General features: G+C 34.7%; 4 protein-coding genes across 4 annotated transcripts; 2 read left to right on the top strand and 2 right to left on the bottom strand.

Moving 5' to 3' along the window:
* Positions 1-409: 409 nt before the first annotated feature.
* Positions 410-3,879, bottom strand: LOC145603012 (actin-11). Its single transcript, XM_081659144.1, has 5 exons — positions 3,697-3,879; positions 2,621-2,690; positions 1,900-2,293; positions 785-1,398; positions 410-692 (listed from the first exon to the last, which is right to left on the bottom strand). The coding sequence occupies exons 2-5, from the start codon at positions 2,678-2,680 to the stop codon at positions 627-629; spliced, it is 1,134 nt and encodes a 377-aa protein (XP_081515270.1). The 5' UTR covers positions 2,681-2,690; positions 3,697-3,879; the 3' UTR covers positions 410-626.
* Positions 3,880-6,942: 3,063 nt separating this feature from the next.
* LOC145601535 (uncharacterized) lies at positions 6,943-11,671 on the top strand. Its single transcript, XM_081657568.1, has 5 exons — positions 6,943-7,263; positions 9,248-9,404; positions 10,071-10,121; positions 10,219-10,311; positions 11,193-11,671. The coding sequence occupies exons 1-5, from the start codon at positions 7,067-7,069 to the stop codon at positions 11,274-11,276; spliced, it is 582 nt and encodes a 193-aa protein (XP_081513694.1). The 5' UTR covers positions 6,943-7,066; the 3' UTR covers positions 11,277-11,671.
* A 471-nt stretch (positions 11,672-12,142) lies between these two features.
* On the bottom strand, positions 12,143-17,786 carry LOC145601630 (uncharacterized). The gene is made up of 11 exons (XM_081657684.1): positions 17,469-17,786; positions 16,127-16,209; positions 15,889-16,024; positions 15,104-15,576; positions 14,974-15,021; positions 14,168-14,339; positions 13,939-14,051; positions 13,743-13,839; positions 13,420-13,639; positions 13,154-13,307; positions 12,143-12,928 (listed from the first exon to the last, which is right to left on the bottom strand). Exons 1-11 carry the CDS (start codon positions 17,692-17,694, stop codon positions 12,515-12,517), a joined length of 2,136 nt encoding a protein of 711 aa, XP_081513810.1. The 5' UTR covers positions 17,695-17,786; the 3' UTR covers positions 12,143-12,514.
* Positions 17,787-22,125: 4,339 nt separating this feature from the next.
* On the top strand, positions 22,126-24,997 carry LOC145602277 (uncharacterized). The gene is made up of 3 exons (XM_081658461.1): positions 22,126-23,472; positions 23,573-23,654; positions 24,421-24,997. Exons 1-3 carry the CDS (start codon positions 22,733-22,735, stop codon positions 24,631-24,633), a joined length of 1,035 nt encoding a protein of 344 aa, XP_081514587.1. The 5' UTR covers positions 22,126-22,732; the 3' UTR covers positions 24,634-24,997.
* The last annotated feature ends 228 nt before the right edge of the window (positions 24,998-25,225 follow it).

Below are 25,225 nucleotides of genomic sequence, written 5' to 3' on the forward strand. Positions count from 1 at the left end.
CAATTGTATTTTTTTCTCACTTTAATGAGGAGGTTTTTTCTACGGTTCTACCTTAGATACCCTGTTAGCTTCTGGTTTTTATTTGTTTAATTACTAATTAAAGTGTTATGTGTTCTTCCTATGTCCAAGTTCAAGCAGTTTAGGGCCCTAGATTTGCAGCTGTTTATGTTTTGAGCTTTTTAAATTTCGCATAGTATAGTTTTCAAACAAATTTATTTCTAATTTATCAAAAATCAGAAAATAGCTTTAAGTTTCGCTAATTTTCCAGAATAGCGTGATTATTGTTTGTGTGATTAAGCTCATTAAGGCAGCAGACTAGTCTGTTTCAAAGCCTAAGTCAATATTGAATAGCAAATTGGTTTCAAGCTTACCCATAGGTACATATTATGCTATCTGATAAAGCAATATAAAACCAGAAAAACAAGAAAAATTAGAAAAATGAATTTATAAATCACTTTTCTTGCACATTCAAGATACTCGTCCCACAAAGAAAACTAAACAATAGAATAACAACTACAATTATCAAACTAATTTGGCTCGCCAATCAAAATCAGGTGCAAGGCACACCCCTCTTCCAAACAAATGGCAATGGTTTCCCACTTCAACCTTTATCTTTGAAGGTGAAATTAGAAGCACTTCCTATGCACGATTGATGGACCAGATTCATCATACTCAGCCTTTGCAATCCACATCTGTAGTCGCAGAAAAACAGGCAAATGTCAAAATTCCGAAAGCAGAATTCCGATTTCACAGTGACTGAGAAGATCAAAATTAAGAAACAAACCTGCTGGAAGGTGCTCAGAGATGCCAAGATAGACCCACCGATCCAAACACTGTATTTTCTCTCAGGTGGTGCCACAACCTTAATTTTCATGCTGCTTGGAGCTAGTGCAGTGATTTCCTTGCTCATTCTATCGGCAATACCAGGGAACATGGTGGTACCACCACTGAGTACAATGTTTCCATACAAGTCTTTCCTAATATCCACATCACATTTCATGATCGAATTATAGGTGGTTTCATGGATACCAGCTGCTTCCATTCCAATGAAAGATGGTTGGAAAAGGACCTCTGGACATCTGAATCTCTCACCACCAATAGTAATCACCTGCCCATCAGGAAGCTCATAACTCTTCTCAACAGCAGAGCTAGTTTTTGCAGTCTCCATCTCCTGCTCATAGTCAAGGGCGATATAAGCAAGCTTTTCTTTCATGTCCCTCACAATTTCTCGCTCGGCTGAGGTGGTGAAAGAGTACCCACGCTCAGTCAGAATCTTCATCATGTAGTCTGTCAGATCTCGGCCAGCAAGGTCAAGACGAAGAATGGCATGCGGGAGAGCATACCCTTCATAAATGGGGACTGTGTGGCTGACACCATCTCCAGAATCCAGCACAATACCTGCAATAATATACACAGTAAACAAATTTAGCATCAACTCAATATATATAGAAAAGAGCATAAAGAGTACAAAAGAGAACTAAATCAATGATTATAAGTCATTCAAGAAGACAGAAGTATAGAATATTCCACTTAGGTATTTAGAAAGAAAAAAAAAATGCAAGACTAGTCATTTAGAACAAAGTTTTTCTTTTTGATGGAGGGGGAGGAAAATACATGATACTCCTAGGCCTATATCAGCGGCTGGAAGCAAAGAGTCAAATTTGGAAAAAATGGTCCAAGAGAACGAACTTTGTTTAGGGAACCTTTCTATTTACAAACTACAAAATCAATCTGAATCTATCCATAGTGGCTTCCTAATCCATCTATCCATTTATCCAGATAAGTGGCCTGATACCCCGAAAAAGCATCATCTATTTAGAAGCTATGCAGATAAAAGGGAACCTTTCCAAAGGCTGAAGCTAATTTAGAAGTAAAGCTTAGATCAAACAGGGTTCTTACCAGTTGTACGACCACTAGCATACAGTGAAAGAACAGCCTGAATTGCAACATACATAGCAGGAGCATTGAAGGTCTCGAACATGATTTGAGTCATCTTTTCACGATTTGCCTTAGGATTGAGAGGGGCTTCAGTAAGGAGAACAGGGTGCTCTTCTGGAGCAACACGGAGCTCATTATAGAAGGTGTGATGCCATATCTTTTCCATGTCATCCCAGTTGCTGACTATACCATGCTCAATTGGATATTTCAGGGTCAAGATTCCACGCTTTGATTGAGCTTCATCCCCCACATATGCATCTTTTTGGCCCATGCCAACCATCACACCAGTGTGACGGGGGCGGCCGACAATGCTAGGGAACACAGCTCGTGGAGCATCATCCCCAGCAAATCCAGCCTACATTGAAAAGTTAGATCAATGAAGTGCAAAATAATAGATATGAAAATGGACAATTGGACAGCATGATTTAAAACATTAATGTCAATAAATCACTGTTCCAAGTCCCTGACCAAAGTACACAGATGACAGAACAATGGTCATATTGCTTAATTTTCTATCTGAAGAATATATTCAATTAAATCAATAAAATATTTCAACAAAGCAATGTTCAACCCTCGTACTTAAACCATGCCATGAAATCTTTGTCCTCATAAGTATATAGCACACTAAGAGCCTCCAATAATGAAAGCACAGGTACAATTCATTCATGGGAGAAGAATCTACCTTAACCATTCCAGTTCCATTGTCGCAAACAAGGGGTTGAATGTCCTCACCATCTGCCATCTTCAATTATCTGATCAGAGACAAATAAAGGGCTAATAAGTCTCCTCAGTGACAAACTAATTTAAAGTTCTTATAAAAATCCAGCATTTTAAAATCTATCCATATTCATTTATACAAATAATAATGTAAAAAATCCAGATGAATACAAGTTCTCAACAAGAAGAATTGTCCTTAAAGTACAACTACGAATATTACCCCTGTCTCAATTTAATAGGCCAATCGAGATATGTTTAATTATAAATTTTCCCATATCACTTCTTCAATTTTAGAATCAGACACCTAGAATCACAATAAGGTTATTCTTCTCAACAATTGCATAGATTATCAAGGATAATTGACAAATCATAGAATTTCAATCCAGTTCATTAACAAATAACTCGTGACTAGCTCTAACCAAATGCGCCCTTAGCGAGACATTTTGTTAAACGGCCTGGGATCCGGGTTCAATAAATACATTGGATATCAGGTTACTGACACAGTTAAATAAACCACCCAAATGTGGATCATAATATGGGAGGATTGAATCAAGGTTACTGACACACTCAAACCACCCAAATGTGGATCATATTATGGGTGGATTGAATCGAGGCTCGCCCAATTAACACCACATTATGCTTAAAATGCATACCATATAGAAGTTTTAAAGATCTTGAGGACTTTCAGACTAGCATTTCGGAAACCTTAGATATTAAAAAGGGGTATTATTAGATTATTTGGGGATTCAATATCACAATCATAGGTTAAATCCTACACCAAAATTCATTTACATACAACTATACAAGCTATAATCTAAATTAGATCAAACATTCAACCCAATTAAAGCAATTTTGCACCAAATTCAACCACACCACACAAATTTTAAACAAATTATATATTCAATGCGGAATAATGACATAATCAAGCAAAAAGATACCACATTTACAAAATGCAAAGCCAGAATAATAAAAAGACAGAATTGAAACCGGAAAATGATGCAGAAATCAGAGAAATGAAGCTTAAAAGGAAAAGGGAATTACCAGAAATAAAGAACAAGAGAAAATGTGAAGAAGAACGAGAAGATTGATGAAGAAAAAACCCTAAAAATTGGGGAGAGAAAGAGGAACAAGTATGATGGAATGTGGGAGTGTGAGGGAGAGAGAGAGAACCGGAGAACCTTTGAATTTGCAAATTTCACGACTGGCCAAGCACGTCGAGCCAACTATACTAATAATACAAATTTAAACAAAATTTTTTAAAATTTTTTGAAAATTAAATAGAAAATTATTAAATTTTGGACAATTTCTTTCTAATAATAATACGACTATGCAATTTAGGCCATTTACCAAAAAAATTATAGTTATGGATATGCATATGGTAATGACCCTATAAGAATTTAGATAGGTATGAAATATTTATGTATTGATTATAAAGTATTTAGATCGGTTCAAATAAGAAAAAAAAAAATTAAATAAAAAAAATCGTGTGGTATGAATATGAATAATATTATGAACATATTTCATTGAAAAACATAAATTCATATAAACTCGTATATTCTTGTCAAAAAAAAAACTTGTATATGAACAAATCAAATCAACTCATTTCACATTAGGTTAGAGTAAACTGGACTAGATTAGATAATCTAATATATATATATAAAGGGGAGTTTTTCCCGAGATTTTAGAGCGCCACATAGGATTTTTATTTTTAAAAATTATTAGAGCGCCACATAGGATTAATATTTTTAAAACACTACAATAGAATTATGCCACCTAAGATTAGTTAACGTGCCACATAGGTTTATAATTTATAGTTATATCCAATAAATAATTCAAGTGCCACATAAGCATAATTAACCAATGAGATTTTAATGGTTACATTAATTAAATACGAAATATTATCTTTTCAGATTAGAAATTTTATCTAATATTTTAAATAAAATACGGAGAAAATGATATATTACATACAACTAATAAAATAACAAATGTAGTCACATAAAGTCATAAATATGAAAAAAAAAAAAAAAAATAGATCGACCCGTGCATCGCACGGGCTTCATCTAGTTTATTTTACTACGGAGTATGGAGTAATAATTATCAAATTTTTATTTTATAACATAGTATCGTTATTGTAATATCTTAACTATTATTATTATTATTGTAATAATATATTTAGCCCTAAGGGTTATAGATAAGCTTTATATATTTTTCCTAATCGATATTAATTTGGAAATGCATGAAAAATTCACGCATAAATTTCAGTTTAGCAAAAATAAGGTGAAGAGATCAAGGTCTTATTCATCTTAGTTTTTTTCACTAAATACATATGAGTATAGCACATGGTGGTTCCGAGTATGTGTAGCACGGTCGATTGCACAGGGCCCCTAAGTGAAACTACGATAAAAGGGACCCTTATTTTTTAAATTAACTTATGCAAAGAGAAAACTTGTTAATCAATAATAAAATCTTCAATTTTATCATAAACTTATAATTTTTAAAATATTTTTTTTACCCTATTTAACAAAATTGTACTTAGGAATTTTCAATGTTAGCATTTATAGCTCTGCCTCTACTATAGCATTTTTTTTTTATAATAATGATACTCATTATGGACACTTGTGTTATGGCACAAATATTTAAGTGGTGAGGTAATAAATCCCGCTTTATGTTATGTTTTGGCGATTTTTTTAAGGGCAAATGATGTAGACAGGTTGATTCCGGGTCATGAATACCATCCCTCAAGAGAGTCAAGATTGTAACTAATATATGTTGGTTCATTGTTTAGGTTTCAATAATCTTTCTCCTTTTGTTGATAGTCTATTATCCTATCATCATTGATATTAATTTAACTATGTACCTCTTTTGGATCAATGTTTTTATCAATTTACAAAGATTAAATTTTGGAAATATATTTTCTCTTATTTATATATACACATATATACTACGTGTATATATATATGTATGTATATTAGCTATGTTGTAGTTTGTAGATTTCCATTGAGAAAGATGCTTTTGCACTGATTTTTTTTTTAAAAAAAGGATAAAAATTGTGACGTGTTATGGAGAATAAGTGAAGCCATGAAGTTGAATTTTGTTTTATGATCTTAAAAATAGATATTTGCACAAGTTGTTAAGGACTGTTTATGTCTTTGTGAGCTCGAGTTGATTTGCTCTTATGTTCCTTCCCCATGCTCAACGAGAATGGGGATCCAAAGCCAACAATGGTAAATTTTGGTATCTTCTATTGCATGTTCGAAGGCAAATACTTGAGTTTTCAAGCCGGTAATTATTTTAAGAATGTTGTGCTTTAATTTCATTTGTATTGTTTGTAACATTAGAAGCTTTCAGGCTAGTAAAGCCCCTTTGATGTGGTGAACTTATTTCATAATCCCTTAACCTGTTAATTAAGCTCATGTCAAAAAAAAAAAAAAAAAAAAAAAAATCTAGCTTTTTTAAAAAAATTATTTTTTACTTAATTTTTAAAATATTTTTTTTTTTACTTTATTATGTGTCATTTAGCTTATTTATGATTATCTTTCTTAAAATTCAAAAACCAATTGTTTCTTTGTCTATTTGAGACCTACAAATGGAGAGAGCGTTTAATACCCCATAGGAAAAATGATTGCTTATTGCTTCTTCTAAAACATTTAAGTAGCTTCAAACTTCAAATGTTTAATCAAACGTAACGTTTAGCTTCTACTTCTATCAAAAGAAAGTTCAATAGCAAAATGTAGTGATGATGAAATGTATTTAGACTGAGGTGTTTTGTTCTTTTCAGAATAATATATACTCCGTATATATCAAAAGCTTGTATCCAACACGAATTTTTCCATTGAATTTAGAGTTTAAACTAAAAACTACTTGTATAACTGAATGAGATTCAATACATTCATTGTAGGGGCCATTTTGGATGTCCTTAAGCTCATGAAGGGAGACGTGCAGACTTTTCTTATTAATATAACTATAAATACATGCAAACGTCTTAAATATGCTATAAAAATAAAGCTTTTGCATATTTTTTATTGGACTATTGCTTCTAAATGTTATTCAAAAAATTCTACAACTCTTTAAATGTTAATCAATTTCAAACATAACACCATTCATAATTAAATTTTTTTTTTTTTCACGTAAAAAGAAAACCTCATAATCGTGGCAAAGTTTCCTTATGAGTATTTGTCAATAGTTCGATACCTTATGGATTTACACTACCAAGGCATGTAAAGAATATTCCACCAATATTATGCTGTGTGAGGAGACTTCTAGTTAGTTACTCTCCCTCTTTCTCTTCCTATACTAAAATCCTAACTAACGATTAACCCCCCAAAAAAAAAAAAAAAAAAACCCAAAAAATTCCCTAAAATTTTCATTGAAACGTTTCGAATACGTTTCGATTGAATCACCATAACCTTCAATGGAAAATGGCGGGTCGAGGTTTTCTCGATCATTAATGGCGGCCATGATGTCGAACATTCCAGTTTCACCTTCTACTTCTTCGTCTTCTTCATTTGCTTCGTCTTCGAATTCATCCTCAATTTTCACCAATGTTCCTCTGATTTCTGCGTTTATTGCTTTTATTCTAGCTCAATCGATCAAAGTTTTCACTACCTGGTACATTTTCTAACCTTTTTTTAGCTGAATTTTGTTTGGTTTTTGCTAATTTTGGATCTGTAATTTTATTGTTATTGTTTTTGGTGATTTAGGGTTGACCTCGATTTCTGATTGTGATTTTGTTGCGTGAAATTGGATTTATTTAGGTTTTTTTTTATGAAAATTGTTGGTGTTCATGATCATCTTTCTGCTTGAATTTTAAATTTATCTTGGATTTTATGATAACATTCGTGAATCAGTTTTATGATTTTCAGCTGATGTTTAATGCATTCTTGATTATCTTGATGCTTGAATTAAAATGGGTGAAGAGAATGTGTTTGTGTGTGGTTGTTGTTGAGTGGTCTAACGTTCAATTAGTCGGGTGTAAGAATCGTGTTGAGAGTTAGAAGACTTCATCATTTGGGGTCAATTCTTGTCATTCGGGAAGCTCGAAATCTGTGTATTTACATGAGAGGGCTTGTTGGTTACAATCAAGAATCAATGTAGTTACAAGGTTGGTAATGATCCTATAATATGCGTTGAGAAAAAGGATGATATCAGATTCTTTGCCATTTTTGAGTAATATAGTAGATCACTCAAGATACTGTGGCTGATGTACGGGGTTGTTACTGGGATTTGGGGTTAAATGTTGATACTGGAGGCGAATATTTAATCGTGGTTTCAATTGGTAATTGGAATGTACATGTAGCATTACACATGTAATAAAATGGTAGGACTTTGCATGAAATTTAAATGCTATCAAGATTATGAGTTGAGGATAGAATGATGTCAAATACCATGTATAGCTCACCATCCTCCTTAGTATCAAACTGAGCGCTGAGCGCTGAGCGCTTGCTTTCCATGGTCAAAAGATGTTTGTATAGTTTCTGATAATTTGAGATGAACCCATTTCATGGAAATCGCAATGAGAAAAAAGAGAACCTAAGCCTTTATATTTGTGTTTAAAGAAGAACAAAAACTTTTGTCAAACCTTCATTTGGATCATGTCTAATCCATCTTATTTGAAGAATTGAAGGTTTCCGTTAAAATTACTTCACACTTTTCAAATAGATTTATAGTATATCCACATTCCTGATTTCCTGGACAGGAAGCCTCAGCTCCCTGTCAAAGAACTGGACTCTATGCAGGGCTGCAGGCTATAAGTCAAGTGAAATACGCATCAGATTCCTTAATCAACCATAGTCTAGTTCAATATCGCCTAAGCACATGCCATATTGGTACAATTTCCTCGCAGCCCTGAAAGTACGACACTAAAATTAAGCAGAATTTAGGACCCTGACGGATAGATTTCCAATCGCTAATGTATCTCTTCGTTTGACCGTATAGGCTTAAATTGTCCTCTTATATATAGCAAAACATCCTATTGTAATGCTGCATGTGATCTCTACCTCTTGCTAAAAGACCCTTTGAGTTCTCTTCTAGTATATCTCTACTTTAGAGCAGTGACCGTCCACCGCAGCTATAGCAGAATTTCCCTGTCCTTGGCATTTTCCATCAGACCTCAGATATCTATGATCTGCCAATAGATCTTTCTTAGCAAACCACAGCTGAAGAACGAGTGGTGTGTCGAGTCACGAGTCTGCTCCATAGACACATAGAAGACAGTTTTGACTAGTTACTTCATCACATTCGTTGGGAGCAATAAAATGAGTGCATAATAGATAGGGTTTGAAGAAAAACACTCTTGATGAGTTGCATCATCAATTCATAGGATAGAGATATGTACAATATTGTTTTTTGATTTCGACCTCTGCAACCAAAATGTCATGTTGCTATTATGCTTTGTAATTGATTTTATGGGCTTTTTTTAAAAGAAAAAAAATTATATATATATATAAGATGATCATGGTTTTCTTCATCAATTTTTGGTTAGATACTTAGGTATTCCACGATTAGAACTATTCTAATTCTATCTTTCATGTGCTGATAAGAATACTTATATATTTATTTACCCTAAGAGGCTTAAGGTTTGATAGATTTTCAGGTACAAGGAAAGAAGATGGGATCTTAAACAGCTCATTGGTTCTGGTGGAATGCCGTCATCCCATTCCGCCACAGTCACAGCTCTAGCTGCTGCCATTGGGCTTCAAGATGGTTTTGGGGGTTCAGTTTTTGCAGCTGCATTGATCTTAGCATGTGTGGTATGCTCTGCCCCGTCCTCTCATCTTCTGAATGGATGATTGTGTAAACATGCACTTGTGAACAGTCGAGTGCTTTTTCCGCTGTTTTTCTTTTATACTACGTATATATATTTTTTGGTGGATGCGGGGGAAAAGGGGGGCTGGGGGAGCTTTATAAGGGGCTTTATGCATGGTGTATGGATTTATGGCTGGTTTCAAGGTTTTAATGTTTGTGTCCTGTTCTGAGAACTGTGTATTGCACGATTTGCACCTCTTGTTTCTTATGAATTTTGTTTGCTGTTCTCTTCTTTACCTTTGCTAGCCTCCATTTATGATGGTGCAGTAACCAAAGAAAAACTATCTTTACCTTCTCCTGCAACACTTCTGTTGGAATAACCTTTTAGTGTTGAGAGTCGTTGGCTCAATCAACTAATTTCTATGATTAGAATAATTTGCTCTCTTTAAGTTATCTGAGGGGCTGATAATCACTAAATATTATGTCTTTGCTATTGTATTTTCTTTCTTAGATATCTTGTGTAATCCCTGTATGTAGACTATCAACATTTTGTACATTATACATATTTGGGGATTTTAAATTAGCTGCTATACTTTGTAATCATGAAACTGAATTATTGTCAAAAAGCAGTTGTTTTTTCCTCATATATACTCAAGCTAGTCTCTTTGCAGGTCATGTATGATGCAACTGGTGTGAGATTACATGCTGGACGGCAAGCAGAGGTTGCTTTTACACCTCCTGCTAGTTCTCATTGTAACAAATTTATTTGCTTGTATAGTATTTGTCTCTCACCACATTCTGATCACTCTTATTCTGCAGGTGTTAAACCAGATAGTGTATGGACTGCCTGCTGAACATCCTCTTGCAGAAAGTAGACCATTGCGGGAGCTTCTTGGCCATACTCCTCCTCAGGTTGGTCAAAAGCATTTTTATATTTCCAGACTAAAGATTTTTTTACCTCTGTGGTTTGTATGTTTGAGCGAGCAAGAAACTTCTCGAATGATAATTCTGAGTTATGATTTAATCTTTGTTACTCGGATTCAAGTAATTGTGTCCAAACATAGGGTTTTCATCCAAGTTTCAAACTCGCCTTTTTTAGGACTTTTATGAGTTTGGTCCAATGAAGTGTCAAGTGGACTCAAGTCAAAGTGTCAAGGATGCGATATAAATACTAGAGATTATGTGAAGAGTTATCATAGGATCTTATATGTACTTGTATTAATGTAGGTCAAATAAATCTCACATCATTTGTCTGACTTAAGATTTTATGTTAAACTAAGACTTGCAGAAAGTAGACTAAGCTGCTAAAGGGAAATTGAATATGCTAACTTCTGGGGTTGGCTACACTTTTTGAACTACCCTTCTCCCTTCCTTTACCCCCCCCCCCCCCCACCACCACCACCACCACCACCCACTTGCAAATAGAAGAGGATCGGTAGTTCAAAAAGTAAGATGCCTCTATGGTTTTTATGTTCAAACAAGCAAGAAAAAGTCTGAGGTGTAATTCTAATACTCACATTCATATATTTGTGTCCAAACATGGGGTTTCTACTAAGTGTTGAACTTGGCTTATTGATATGGTCCAAGTGTGTCCATACTCATGTCAAAGTGTCAAGGATGAGATATTAATACAAATAGTAGAGATGATATGAAGAGTTGAGTGTCATAGGATCTGACACATGTCAGATGTGTCAGATAAATCTCACATCAATTTTCCGCATCATTTTTATTTCTTGATGGAAGAAGGCTGATTTTTTTTTTGTTTGTTTGTTTCATTCTTTAAATGATCACAGGTCATTGCTGGTGGATTGTTGGGTATCATAACAGCTAGTATGATTTATATGATCATCAGTATTGCTACTCGGATTACATTGTAGAAGATATCATTGTCATTCATCACAGTTCAAGCCACCACCAGTCATAACCTGCATATATGTCGTGAAATTGATAGCATCGAATAGGGATATCTGATGTTACTCTCGTTAAATACATTTAACTTCTTTGTATTCATTGGAGGACTAGTTATGTTAGAGATTCGAGGTCAGGTACTGCAAGTCTCTACAAGGTAGCTGTCCAGGCATCTAAAAGATTTACATATAACCTTTGTCATTTGTAGTAAACTAGCAATTGTTGCAGAAAGATGAATTTTAAACTGAGAAGTTGGATATAGGTATTATAGTACAATCTTGTTGGAAAATTTAGATGTACTGCTATGTACACCTTTGAAAAGTTGGAATTCTTATTTTTAAAATTTTTCTCATGTTTTGTGTCATCTGTGTTCAATATCTCATACTTTGCATTGCCATTATATTCAGATTTTTGTAATTATATTTACAGTCTTTCACTTGGGTGAAAGATATTTTGATTAGGCATATGTAAATTTGTAGATAACTAAGATGTTTTGAATGTCAATCAATTAATATTAGTAACAGCACGAATTTTTAACAAGGTGCAAGTAGCAGAACTTTGACTAGTAGGTACTAGGTAGTAGCTATAACAACACAAATTTCTTCATTGGGAGCACAAAATATCATAAATAAAGCTCAATACCAAAAATTTTGCCGAACACATGGTATCTAATATTTTTATTACCATTAAAAATCGTCTGGTATTGTGTGCCTCAATTTACGCAAAAAACAAAAATTATCAAACGAGGTTTTGAAAGTCAATTTTGAGATCAAATTCAGCAAAAAAAAAAAAAAAAAAAAAAAAAAAAAAAAAAATTACAAAGAAACATCAAATTGCATGCTATAAAAATGTCTAGATTAAGGTCTTGGGTCAATTTGGACCTTAAGCACTAAATATAATATCAAAATCTGCAAAAAGTAAATAAAATATTAAAAATTCCACGTATTAAATAAAAGTTCCGGTCCTAGGTTTCATTTATTATATTTTGTGCACCCGATGAAGAAGTTGGCGCTATGCTACTAGTCAAAGTTCATGCTACTATATGCACCTTGTTAAAAATTCGTGTTGTTGAGGCCAATTTTGCCTAAACAATACTCTCTGTATGGGAATGTACAATATGTTGGAAATGCCAACTTTCATAATCTTATTGTCAAATCTTTTATAAATTATATAATGTCCCTAACATCGTTTAATGACTTTAATCTACCTATGCATCAAAAATGTTTTCAGGCTTCTTATAAGCGTGTCCCAAAACAACAGAAAAAACCTTATCCATATCATAACTGGGGTATCGGATCTCTGACATTGCACGCCAAGCAATATGCTCATCTGGCCTGACAAGAATGGCTCCTCTATCATTCATCCCACACAATTCCCACCAGGATGGCAGGTTTGGGGACTTTTTCACCTCTACAATGTTTATGTAATTCCCCACTGAGCATGGTGCAGCGTTATTGGCACGGTTGTATGGCCATATCACGCATACCTTGACAAGAACTTTGAGTTTCTCAGCCACCTTCAGTGTTGCATGAGCAAGATTGTAGGAAGACTCCACTGGTGCTATTATGAGAACAAATTCGACTTTATCTCCCGATACAAGGTCCAATGTAGAAAAGTTATCCTTCAGAAAGATAGCAGAAGAGTGAGAATTTGAGAACAAGCAACAAGGCATGCAGAATGTATCAAAAATGCAATCCCTTTGAAAAGGTCAAGCATTATCTAGGAAATTAACACACATTTCATGTGAAAATGAGAGTAATTTCCATTGGTTACATAGAGAATAAGTAATATCAACCAAATAAAATCAATTGTAAGCAAAGAATCAACTGCAATAATCCAGTATTACCTCATCAGAGACACTTGATAATGATTTCACTTCCATATGGGGAAGCCGTGAGCCTGGCTCTGATGATGGAACATAATCCCTCCGGCGACCAGTGGGGACATTTTCAGCATCATGTATGACATTTCTATCCAACACAAGAGCACCTTCCTTGTATCTGGAGATAACAGATTCAAACACATAATCATTGGAAACTCCTTTGTAATATGCGCAAGGAGGCAAGGATTGCAGAAGTAAAGATAGAACCTAATTGAAAACAGAAGTAACACCTGTAACCAAGATCCTCGGCAGGGAACTGGAGTTGAAGGCTCTTTCCTTCTTCGAAAATACGCTTCAATCTGGCCAGCCTTGACAGACCAACTGGGTTTTTATCATTCAAAATGACTTGTGAAAGTTGTGCTCGACCTATACTGAATAGCCCATCCAAAATCACTCTCTGAGCTCCAGATGGTAGAATTGAGCCGAGACCATCATTAATTACACGATGAACTGCCAAAGTAAGAATAAACAACTCATGAAGAATGGCTCATTAATAAGAGAAAAATGATGAATAAAGAATTTAAAAATCGCCAAGGATGTGTAGTCTGAGAACCTGAGTTTGCAACAGTAGGGTCAAGTCCAAGGGCAGCAGGGACTTCCATGGCTGCTCTAAAGTTCTGAACACTAAGTGCAGTGTTGAATTTGGCAATCTACCAAGTGCCAAAAATGGTTAAAAATGAGAAATGAAGACTATAGAAACTCAAGAAGTAATAAAATAAGATAGCAGACCAAAGCAAATATGCCAATACCGGCCTCCGTTCTGTTTCATATGTGCTGAGAAGTGTGGTTGGGGCAATACCATTGACAACTGCAGCCAGCTTCCAAGCAAGATTTTGAGCATCCTGAATCCCAGTATTCATGCCTACAGAAAGCATGAAAAGTGGTAAATAACTACAAGGCACAGTTGGGACCAGAAGTGTACCTCAAATCTTCAACTGGATATTCAAGAAACGCATAAATGGGAAGATTTTCTCATACCGAAACCACCAGCTGGAGGAAAACGATGAGCAGCATCACCAGCTAGAAAGACTTGGTTATTAAAGTCAAACTTCTCAGCAATTTCAGCATGCATTACCCAAGGCTTAATATCGATTACAGCTATATCTTCAAGCTCATGACCGACCAATTTAAAAATTAAATCCTCACACATCTAGGAAAACAAAAACCAAAACATCTATTAAGACGGTGGATTCAGAAGTCTCCTACAGCATATAATTTCTCCACGACTCTTTGTAGGTTGTATCTAGTCATGGTTCCTAGTCTTTGGATGTATGATTACGAGTATACGACAAATATTGCCAACTCAACAATTTATAAGAGATGGGTAAGCTTCTATAGACTAATTCAGGGAAAGGGGTTAAAATAAAAGAAAGAAAAAGACATGAAATCTTGAAGCTTAAGCTCGCCTTGTGTAGTGGTGGTGCAATCTCTTCGAACCAATTTACCCTTGTTTCTTGACCAAGTGTTGTGGAAATGAAATCAAATTACTCAACATTGTGACTCGATACTCGGCTCAAAGATGGAAAGAAAGGGTATGGAAATAATTTTTAAGATAAAAAATGGAAGTGTACCTTTGACTCAACTTATTTTTACTCAACTTATTCCTTTGACGACAGAAAGACAACACATGCATGATCCTAGTACGGTCATAAAAAACAATGTTCATGACTCGACTCAACTCAAACAAAAATGAGTGCGATGACCCGGCTCAACTCAAACAAAAATGTGTGCGATGACTCAACTGCATTTATCGAGGATTTGTCAAGTATGAATAGATAATATACCTTGGGACTAAAATCTTCAAGATTCTGCTGTGGAGGATAATATGGTACCTGCCAGCTTAGACAAGAAGTTGTTAACAAAGAGATGGCACACATCCAATCAAGCTAAATTTGAAAATGATGTCAAGAATACCTGCAATACAAATTCCCCTTGCTGAAGATCATGAGCAACAAGAACTCCAATTGCTTCAGTGTTGAATATAAAGAAAAGCATGCCTGGTCTTTCCTTGAGTAAATATCTTCCCAGGGCTTGGCTTGTAAAATGCACACTCACCAACTTTTGCAAGTCTCTTTCACCTTCCATCTCTATTCCAGCAAGCTTCCTCACAGTACTTCCCGCACCATCTGTGCCAACAAGAAAACCACACTGGATATCTCTCTTTAATGTCCGTCCATCCTTGTGAAAAGAAGAAGTAACATTAACAGAATTATCAGTCACAGCAAAGGACAAGCACTCGTGGCCCATCAAAATCTCCCTCTCTTTAACATCTCTATCACCTTCATGAATTTTGAAGTCAAGATTTTCTAATTTCTTCAGCAGTAATCTGATTAGCTTGTACTGAGAAAAATGAGCAACGGTTACTGGGCTAACAACTCGCTCAAAATCTGCAAAAGAGGGCACGATGATAAGCTGCTTGATGCATATAAGAACAGCCATGCAAGTAAATCATGTTGCCTACAATACTTGATAATTACAAAACAAAAGCAGGAAGATTAATAAAGTAGCATATCTAAGCCATTTAATCCAAAAAAAAAAAAAAACATATCTAGACCAAAATTATAGACTAATGCTAATAATGAAGACATAGTGGAACCATCTTCTTTAGAATAAGAAAAGCCATGGGTTCTTTGGTTCCATCTTTATTTATATCATTCATAAGATTTTTTGGTTACATTATGACATCAAAATAAGCATACCTTGAGGTTGCATATGATCAACTGAACCAAGGACAGAACCAGATAGTGATGTACAGTAAATGAATTTTCTCCACAAATCTACAGGTGGTTGAAACTGCTGGATCTCCTCAGCTAGACAGTCCAGTTTGCGGAAGACCTGGCAAGGAAATCTAAATGAAAACAGCACTACCATTTCAGGATGCTATAAATCCAAAGTTACATCAAGCATATTGCCAAATGCTATGAACCATGAACCTACCTCCATGGATCTGTTGTTGATGAAATGAGCTTGAGGATGTCTAGAAAAAGCTGTGTTCTTCTCTAAGACTGCACATCTGACACCTACAGGAAGAAGAATGCATCACAATCCCAAAAATTTGACAAAAAAGCACAATTTTAACATAATTGTCAACTGTTATAGTATAACTATTACATGACAACTAGCTTTGGGCGAAAAGGTCAATGAAACTGGCAATTATTAAATCTTAGAAGTACAATTAAGTTTAGGATATCTAAGGTGCAGAAAAATAGGAAACTAGGCTTAATCCAAATAGCAAATTGCATTCCATGGAGCCTGTGCACTGGCTGAATTCTCCTATACACCTAACCTGCTGCCTGAATTTAAGCAGAGTTAGGCTGAACACTTCTATCAATCTTAAGTTTTCTCAAAATTACATTCCAAATGCTGGCATTGAAAAGGGCAAATGTTACTTAAATTCAGGGGCAAAACCACATAACCCACAGACTTGTTAGTTTTGATGTTTTTAATCAATATCATATTGTTTGTCTCAAGACTATAGAATAGCTCACCAGGTCACAAATAAGATTTTGGGGCGAATGTTACAGATGATCCTTTTCTAAAGAACAGATAAAGAGCATTCCCTAATTAGACCAGCACGAGATTTGGTACGAGTACACTTTTTACTCTTAATATTGTTAAATTAGGCCAAAATGCAACACTTTAACGCATTGATTTTCCCTTTCCGGTTTGCAGGTGAATGTGGAACTAAGTAACCGTGGAATCTTCTGATTCTTCTTGATGGTGAATTTAGAGGCTGTCATCAATTAAACCCTCCACATTTCTGAACACAATTTTTGCAGCAAATGATTTTGGTAAACACCACTAGTCCACTAACTATAATAAAATTTCACTCTAAACCCCACCGAAACAGCACAAACAATCCCATGTAGCGACAGAAGCATGAAACCCAGCTAACTTCGAACTACAAATTTATTTATTGTTTTTCCACAACATCTCACTCTCACCTTTCCTCAAAAACTATCAAATGGGCATTTAAATCCCCATTGCCCCTTCTAATCATTCATTCTCTAATCATACTAATAGCATAAACAACAATCAAATTCACACTCAACCCACAATTCAAACCATTCAAACAATTTCAATCACACAAGAAAAAACATTCAAATAGGCAAACTACCAAATGGGCACTCAAATTAGCCTTACCCCTTTAATCATTCTCAATCCAAACACAAAATAAGCATACAATACAATCATATTTCACTAAAATTCCACAATTCAATTCAAATCACCCAAATAATTAATAAAAGAAAGAAAGGAAAGGGTTTAAGATGGGTTTTACCTAATTTGGTGAGAAGTATAGAGAGAGATAAACCAACAGGACCAGCACCCACAATCAAAACTGGCAAAATGGAGTCATCCTCCTTGAATTTACTTGATGATAATGCGGAAACCCCTCTTTTGTGAAGAAATTTTAGACCAAATTCTTCAATTTTTGGTTCAAAATTGTTTCTTGTAATGTGAATAACAGGGTTGAGATTTCTCTTCATAGATTGAAGAATCCTCATTTTTGGTAATTTTGATTTGATTTGAGTTGGGTTTTGGCAGGAGAAAAGGTTGTTGTTGTTCTACGTTGTATTTTAACTATGGTGCTATGGTGATCCGGTCACCACGTTTGCTGTATGATATTCACATTAATGAATCATATTGGTGACTATGGTGAAACAAAAAGAAAATGTTTCTCGAATAGCAAAGGTCGTAAATAGTCCCTCCGTATTTTAATAATTGTTATATTTTGACCGGTACATATTTTAGGTTTGGGTATTTTAATTGACTTAAATAACTTAAGAGATAAGTAAGATAGTTGGGGTATTTAAAAATTATAAAAGAAATATAGTGAGGTAAATAGTTTATTGAAAAGCAATGAATGTAAAAGATTGAAAGGAAATAAATAATACAAGTAAAAATACTTATTAAAACACTAAGAGGGTAAATGCATTTTTTTTTCTTTTTAGGGCCTGTTCTCATTGAATGAACTCAGCTGAACTGAACTGAACTTAGCTGAACTGAACTGAACTGAACTGAACTCAGCTGAACTGAACTGAACTGAAATGAATATTTTATAAGAGAAGGAAATTAGGAGCTGAACTGAACTGAACTGAACTGAATTGAGCTGAACTGAATTGAGCTGAACTGAACTGAACTGAACTGAATTTCAACGTAAGAGAACAGGCTCTTACTACTTCAAATAATGGTGTTGCACGGATTTTAAAAAAAATGGTGTTGCATGTAATTTTACAAAGTTAGCCTTTTTAGAAACGAACTCATGTTGAAAAACTGTGACAACCTCCTAATCTTTGGCCTGGGGTGGAAAGTTGAATGGTGAGACTAATTGTGCTAGCTATTTTTGACCAAATGTACTGTTTGTATTAACTTATTTGACAAGTTAATTGTCCTCCGTATAAAAGTGCTTGATAAAAAACTGACTGGTTAAGGATGCTTAATATGCAAAATGAACAATAAATTAATTATGGGTAGGTAGTTGAGATAAGGTTTTAGATTAAATAGGGGTATAAATGTAATTTTTAACTTAAGTTATTAAATAAGCTAATGGAAAAGCTCCTTATAGCTTATTTAGACCATATTTGGTAATTAACTGGTAGTTGATTGGTATAATTGGTTTGACTAGCTAATTATATTAACTGATTTGACTAACTGATTTAATGAATAATCTTATTGCAAGTTATCCTAGTCAAAACCAAATAAAACATTCATCAGAGTACAAACTAAGTCTTGGATGTGGTGTATGAATAGTTTAGATTTAATAATGTAACTAGTATGTGGCCCGGGCGATGACTCGGGTTGCTAGTTTGTACATGTTGGTTTCGAGTTAAAAGTCTTGCTATAAACATTTTTTAGTTGTCAAACACCCTCTACCCCCACTGCATCCCTCCCCTTTCCCTAAACCCTAACCCCGAAGATTTCTTCAGTTGGATCAATTTGAGACAGCGATGAGGGCATCAACATCAAGTGGCGGAGGATCCTCGGAGAGGCACACGACGCAGCGGCGACGGAGAGAAAGTGGAAGAGAGAGAACGAGTCAAGGAGAGAAAAGGAAGAGGGAGAAGAAGCGTGAGGCACCTTACCAGAAACACCCATCAAGGAGGGTCGAGGATTGCATCGGGGGTAAGCGGGAGGGGTACGAGGGTCGGCTGGTGGTCGAGGTGGGTCGCCCGGAGTTAGGGGTTCAAGGCGGCGACTCGGTTGGGGGGGAAGGGGGTTGCTGCCAAGGGAGGGGGAAAGGGAGAGGGTGGCTACTTGTGGTGGGGATGGTGGTTTACATTTTTAATTTTGTTAATAAATTAATTTAATTATTAGATGGCTAAGTGACAATTATAGGATAATTAGGAAAAAATTAGAGCTTAATGAAGTTGATTAGAGGCATTAGGTTGTCTTGAACAAAAAAATTTCACAATTGGGTTTTCTTTTACTAAAATGTTAAAAATCGGATTTTCTTTTGCCAAAAAGTTTTTAAAAATGGTGCATTTAAAAGGTTTTTTTTGAGAAATTTTCCTATTAAAAATAACGTTATGCATTGAGAACTTGAGATGATCTATAATTTTGACCACTAAACAACCATAAATGACATAAGCTTGATGTATAATTGTATATGTATTAATTAATTTCTTAATTACATTTTATTTTGCTGATTTGGTGCTATATAAAGGTACTTTAATTTACAAAATCCGTTTTTACTATTATTATTATTATTATTATTATTTTTTTTTTTTTGTATTACAAGAAGAATTGTTTTATCCGTCTAAATTATCTCACTTATTAACGTGATCCAAATTATTGAGTTAGGCACTTAAACTAGTGTCTACTCCATATGACCATATGTTCCAAGGAAGCATAAAGTCAAAGTATCACCATCTATACCAAACTATCACAATCTAATAATACTATTACTAGTCTAGTAGGGTAGCTACTAGCTAGACTAGTAATCATCCATGATCCATTCAGTGCCCATTCCAAGTGTTAATATCTCACGTGAAAAGGCTCAGACTATTACATCATTATCCTATTCTGTCCTTATATAAGCCCATCTCCATTTTTGTCCTTTTATCTTCCCTACTATTTTAATGACAAAATTATTCTACTGCTCTAGTTGTAAGTTGATTACTCACTTCATTTTATAATAATCGCAACATTTTGACTTTTGCATTATTCATATGCTTATTTTAAATTTTAATTTTAACTACTATAATATATATATAACATATGTTGCCATGTAAAATACTTTTCGATTAGTGTTTAAGCATATTTTCATTGTATAAACTTTTATACTTCTTACGAGTAATTAATAATATATACGTATGTAATTACAACTTTTTTTAACCTATAATTACAATTATTAATAATCAAAGTTGTGCATTGACATGTGTGTCACTTAAAGTTTTGCACCCATTATAAAACGGAGAGAGTAATACACAGTTTAATACGAAGAATTAATCCCTATATTTTTTTATGAATGCATCACTTAAATTTTCATACTTGTCGAGACACAACTTTGACCATCAATATCTTTAATTAGGTATTAGTAAAAATTAGATAAAAAAATATATACATATATATATTATGAAAGTAGACATTGTAACAAATTAACAATATGTTACATGATCATGTTTATAAATTCTATACTAGTAAAAAATTAAATCAAAGATAACAAACGAATAATGCAAAATAACAAGTAATGCATTGAAAACAAAATTAGAGAGGGAGTATGAATTTATGATTGTTATTAGTGGTTTTATGGAGTACTTTATATAATTTTCTCCTAAATTTATTACTGTTTGAAGTTATGCATTAACAAATGTGATAACCGATTTATTACAATAATTGACAATAAACGAGAAAAATACATCGTATAATAAACACGTCGTTTTAATGAACAATATTTGCAACAACTTGACATATACATTATTCAAAACTTTGTAACCCATATGTTCTGATAAGTTAAAACAATACTTGTACTCGTATAATTTCTAACAAAATCAGATAAACAAAACACATCCAACTTGTTACCTACGAGCTAGGCTACGAGTACACACTATTAAAGATGGTAGTGAGCCATGTTGTGCAGACATACAAAAGCACAACACAAGCACAACATGGGCACGAACACAACACTTTACTATCTGTCATGAGCAACTGTCTCCTTTATTTAGGAGAAACAGGTACAACATGGTATGACACAATAAAATCACATTAAAATTAAAGAAACTTGATTTAAACATGCAAGCACAACACAATCCATCACGACGAAACGTGGGCTTGAGCCATACACCATCCGATCTTTTGAAAATTCTGGTCACATTGCTTGTGGTCGGACCATAAATTAGGTATAGCTATCTCCAAAACACAAGACCCGATCTAACACGACGTACAACCATCGTCACCAACCATCCTTCAAACTTGAGGTTTGACTCAGATGCATAACTCCCACATTCTAGTATAACAATTCACACTAAACCTACTAACAATAGTAAAATCAAAGGTTAATTAACATGGGTGTAACAACAAATAACTCTTCCCTAGATTCCGAAGTGAGGGAAGCTAACTTGCCCCCCTCCCCCTTCCTCAGCATACTCGATTATCACAAAATTTACACACTTCCCCATGTCATTTTCTGCCCATATTCTATGTACTACAAAACCATATTATAGTACAGTATAAATAATTACATTTATATTTTTATACTATGGTTTTTTTAACCGTTACACTCTTTCTGTTACTTAATCCCTCCCTCAAACGTGCAAGTATCTGTAAATTTTTGTCAAGTTTATTTTAATTTAGTTCTTTGGATCTGAATGACCTCAACTCCCATTTTTTTATTTTGTGAAAAATTGTAAAAAAAAAAAAAAAAAAAAAAAAAAAAAAAAAAAAAAAAACATTTCCCAAAAATTTATGCTCTCCTTTTCAAAACCCAGTTGGAATTTTATGATTGTACTTATGGGTTGCTGTCATATCACTGTTTCATTTACTCCTTTGTTCTGTCAAGATTTCATCTTTTCTTGATTTTTTTTTTTTAATATTTTTAATTTAATTTCATGATATTTACTACCTTCTTTAATTAATTTATTTTCTTCATTGTTTATAATGTTGGTTTTGTGATTTTTTCAGAGTGAAAGTAAATTACCCAGATGAATTTTTGAGGTAAGTTCAAAGTATATTTGGTTAAATCAGAAAAAGAGTTGAAAGCATGATGTTTTAGTCATTCAGATGATTTGGGGTTGTTTGTTTTTTATGGTGTTCATGGGTTAATTGATTTTTTCTTTTCCAGATTTTTATTGCATTATTTAGGGTATTTAGGTATTTTGTAGTAGTGTTCAATGAGTATTGAGTGACAAATTAAGTGTGATTTCTGACAAATAAATTCAGTAACAACACTGGAAGTTTGTGGGATCTTAGTAATAAATTGACAGTATATGCAAGGAAGGTGTTTGATTAAAGTATAGTACTGTTGTATGAGTACTAGTACTATAGTACTAGCTATTTAGTAGGCATTTTGAGTGAAGTTTTTATAGATTGAGGGTAAAAATTGAAATGGTGAGATCTATGGAGGATAAGGAGATCTCTAATGGAAGCATTACATTTGAGTTTCATAAAGGGAATGGGGTTACTAGAGCCTCTCACCCGTCTCGAACCGCCTTAGGAAAACCAACACCTTCAAAGTGGGATGATGCACAAAAATGGTTAGTTGGGTTGTCAAGGGGAGGAGAAAGGAATTCCTCCAAGGCTAATAGGCCTCGAAACTCGAATGCCGATGATACGAGGTTGATTGCCCCCATTCCCCAACAAGAGCACCGTTATTCGGTTGATGGTGATGAAGAGGTGGAGAAGGCAGAGAATGAGAAGAATGTGCATACCAAGAATGTTGATTGTGAAGAGGGTTTTTGGAGAATGAATGAGGGGGTGGGAAATGCTAGTTTAAGTGTTAGATCAGTTTGTGTGAGGGATATGGGGACTGAGATGACTCCAATAGCTAGTCAGGAACCTTCTAGGACAGCCACCCCTATACGAGCTACCACACCAGCTGCGCGCAGCCCAATTTCTTCGGGGGGTTCAACCCCAATGAGGTGCCAACATGGTGCTCTAGGTACCGAGAGTTATCAATCTCCTCTTGGGAGATATAATGGTGTTTATAGAGTGTCTAATGGCGAAGAAGAAGATAATGGTCATAAGATGGGGGAGAGTAATGGTTTGGAACTTGTTAAGAAGATTAGTCCTTTAGAAACTCGAGCATTGGCTTGGGATGAAGCGGAGCGTGCCAAATATATGGCCAGGTGAACATTCTAAATACATCTTCCTTCAACTACAATATGATATTTGATTCACTGATAATAACAGAAGTGTTTAACTGTTATCATCCTGGTTGACTTATAGGTATAAACGAGAAGAAGTGAAGATACAAGCTTGGGAAAATCACGAGAAGAGAAAAGCCGAAATGGAGATGAAGAAATTAGAGGTAATCTACTCATCTGAGATGCTTTGAACTTCTTATATCAAATACTTGTATACTCTACTCATCTAAGATGCATTGAACTTCTTTTATCAAATACTTGTATACTCTACTCATCTACTTCGTATATATGATGCTTTAAACTTCTTATATTAAATACTTGTATTCTCTATCTGTCCGAAATAGAGCAACTATCATAAAGGGTAATCAAATAACATCATGTTACATCGTTAATTGGGAGAGGTCAGGATGGATAATGTGGATTTCTGATGTCGGGAATACATCTTAGTGCTTCTGCTGTTGTTGATCCTCAACTCTTCACAGCAGATTAGTTAGTCTTCACGGTGAATAAGCCTAAAATTGATTCAAGGAGCTTGTAATAGTGGGGCATCTAGTGGAGTTGCTAGCCTAGATAATATGCACTGTGTGCCTTTACACCATTAGTCCTCACACACAAAGCTCTGGCATCACAGTTTACAGGCCAAAACTGAGTAGCCTCATGTAATGTATTGTTGTTCTGCTGGTTCATTACCTGATACTGTGAAACATATAGCTGCTTCAATGTTGTTTATCCCAACTTCAATTTTCTGCATCATTTCTAAAGATAGTATCAGATTGATTGATCTTCTGAAGTTAGGATATGCTCCCTATATCTATAAAAGATAAAGCTTATGAAGTATCAAACAGCTTAAGAAGCAATATTCTTCCACATATTTGCACATATGAATCACATTGGCACTAAAGATCACTGAAATTTATATTGCTGTCATAGGTGAAAGCAGAGAGATTGAAAGCTAGAGCACAGGAGAAGTATGCCAATAAACTTGCTGCAGCTCGAAGAATTGCTGAAGAGAAGCGTGCTAATGCAGAGGCTAAATTAAATGAGAAAGCCGTCAAGACATCAGAGAAAGCAGATTATATCAGAAGAATGGGTCATTTGCCGTCTACATTCTCCTTTAAGTTGCCTTCTTTGTGCTGGCAGTAGTAAACTTCCTCAAAGTAACTGTATCTAGATACCTGTCTTAAAGTTTGTTGCATCAGTAAGCTTTTGCACCTTTTTCAATTCAGTTTATGCATGTGACAGTGGCACCGTTGAAATGTTGATGAATACTGAAAGTAAAGGAAGATGACTTTTGCATGCAAGGCAACGACCCTCATCCATGGATCAATTTTTTACATTTCGGATGGCATGGCGACAAAATCACAAAACTTAGAACTATGAGCTTGTGCTTGAATGTAACTAGGATTATTCCGCATCCCCCTTTGGTTGTTGCAGCAATGTGCGCCAATTTGTTCCGAATCCACATAAAGTTTAAGCTCGGCCTGTATGAGTTCCTCTATTATTACTCTGTATTAATTAAAGCTAGTTTCAGTTTTGACCAAATAATAGACAGCATTGCATGCATTTTGACTGGAGATTTTTTGTGCATTTGTGCCATATGCACTGTTTTGGGTAGTCTTGGGGTGTACCATATATGCAATCTTTTGAAATGTTAGTGCAAATTGGGGAGTTAGATTGAGATTTCGCTTTACTTCGACTTTTTTAAGATGGACAACTCAAACAAAGTTTGTTACAA

This window comes from Chenopodium album, chromosome 21, assembly GCF_948465745.1.
Source record: "Chenopodium album chromosome 21, dcCheAlbu1.1, whole genome shotgun sequence".
NCBI classification, from domain to species: Eukaryota; Viridiplantae; Streptophyta; class Magnoliopsida; order Caryophyllales; family Amaranthaceae; genus Chenopodium; species Chenopodium album.

Bases quoted from the DNA above. Each gene is read 5' to 3' on its own strand.
- LOC145603012 (XM_081659144.1), bottom strand. From the start codon at position 2,680: ATGGCAGATGGTGAGGACATTCAACCCCTTGTTTGCGACAATGGAACT. The intron at 2,294-2,620 runs GTAGATTCTTCT...TTTTCAATGTAG, and splicing joins ATGGAACTGGAATGGTTAAG to GCTGGATTTGCTGGGGATGA. The intron at 693-784 runs GTTTGTTTCTTA...CTGCGACTACAG, and splicing joins CTCTGAGCACCTTCCAGCAG to ATGTGGATTGCAAAGGCTGA.
- LOC145601535 (XM_081657568.1), top strand. From the start codon at position 7,067: ATGGAAAATGGCGGGTCGAGGTTTTCTCGATCATTAATGGCGGCCATG. The intron at 9,405-10,070 runs GTATGCTCTGCC...GTCTCTTTGCAG, and splicing joins CATTGATCTTAGCATGTGTG to GTCATGTATGATGCAACTGG. The intron at 10,312-11,192 runs GTTGGTCAAAAG...AAATGATCACAG, and splicing joins TTGGCCATACTCCTCCTCAG to GTCATTGCTGGTGGATTGTT.
- LOC145601630 (XM_081657684.1), bottom strand. From the start codon at position 17,694: ATGAGGATTCTTCAATCTATGAAGAGAAATCTCAACCCTGTTATTCAC. The intron at 14,340-14,973 runs GTATATTATCTA...TTGTTTTCCTAG, and splicing joins TTGAAGATTTTAGTCCCAAG to ATGTGTGAGGATTTAATTTT. The intron at 12,929-13,153 runs GTAATACTGGAT...ATCTTTCTGAAG, and splicing joins TATCAAGTGTCTCTGATGAG to GATAACTTTTCTACATTGGA.
- LOC145602277 (XM_081658461.1), top strand. From the start codon at position 22,733: ATGGTGAGATCTATGGAGGATAAGGAGATCTCTAATGGAAGCATTACA. The intron at 23,473-23,572 runs GTGAACATTCTA...GTTGACTTATAG, and splicing joins CGTGCCAAATATATGGCCAG to GTATAAACGAGAAGAAGTGA. The intron at 23,655-24,420 runs GTAATCTACTCA...TTGCTGTCATAG, and splicing joins TGGAGATGAAGAAATTAGAG to GTGAAAGCAGAGAGATTGAA.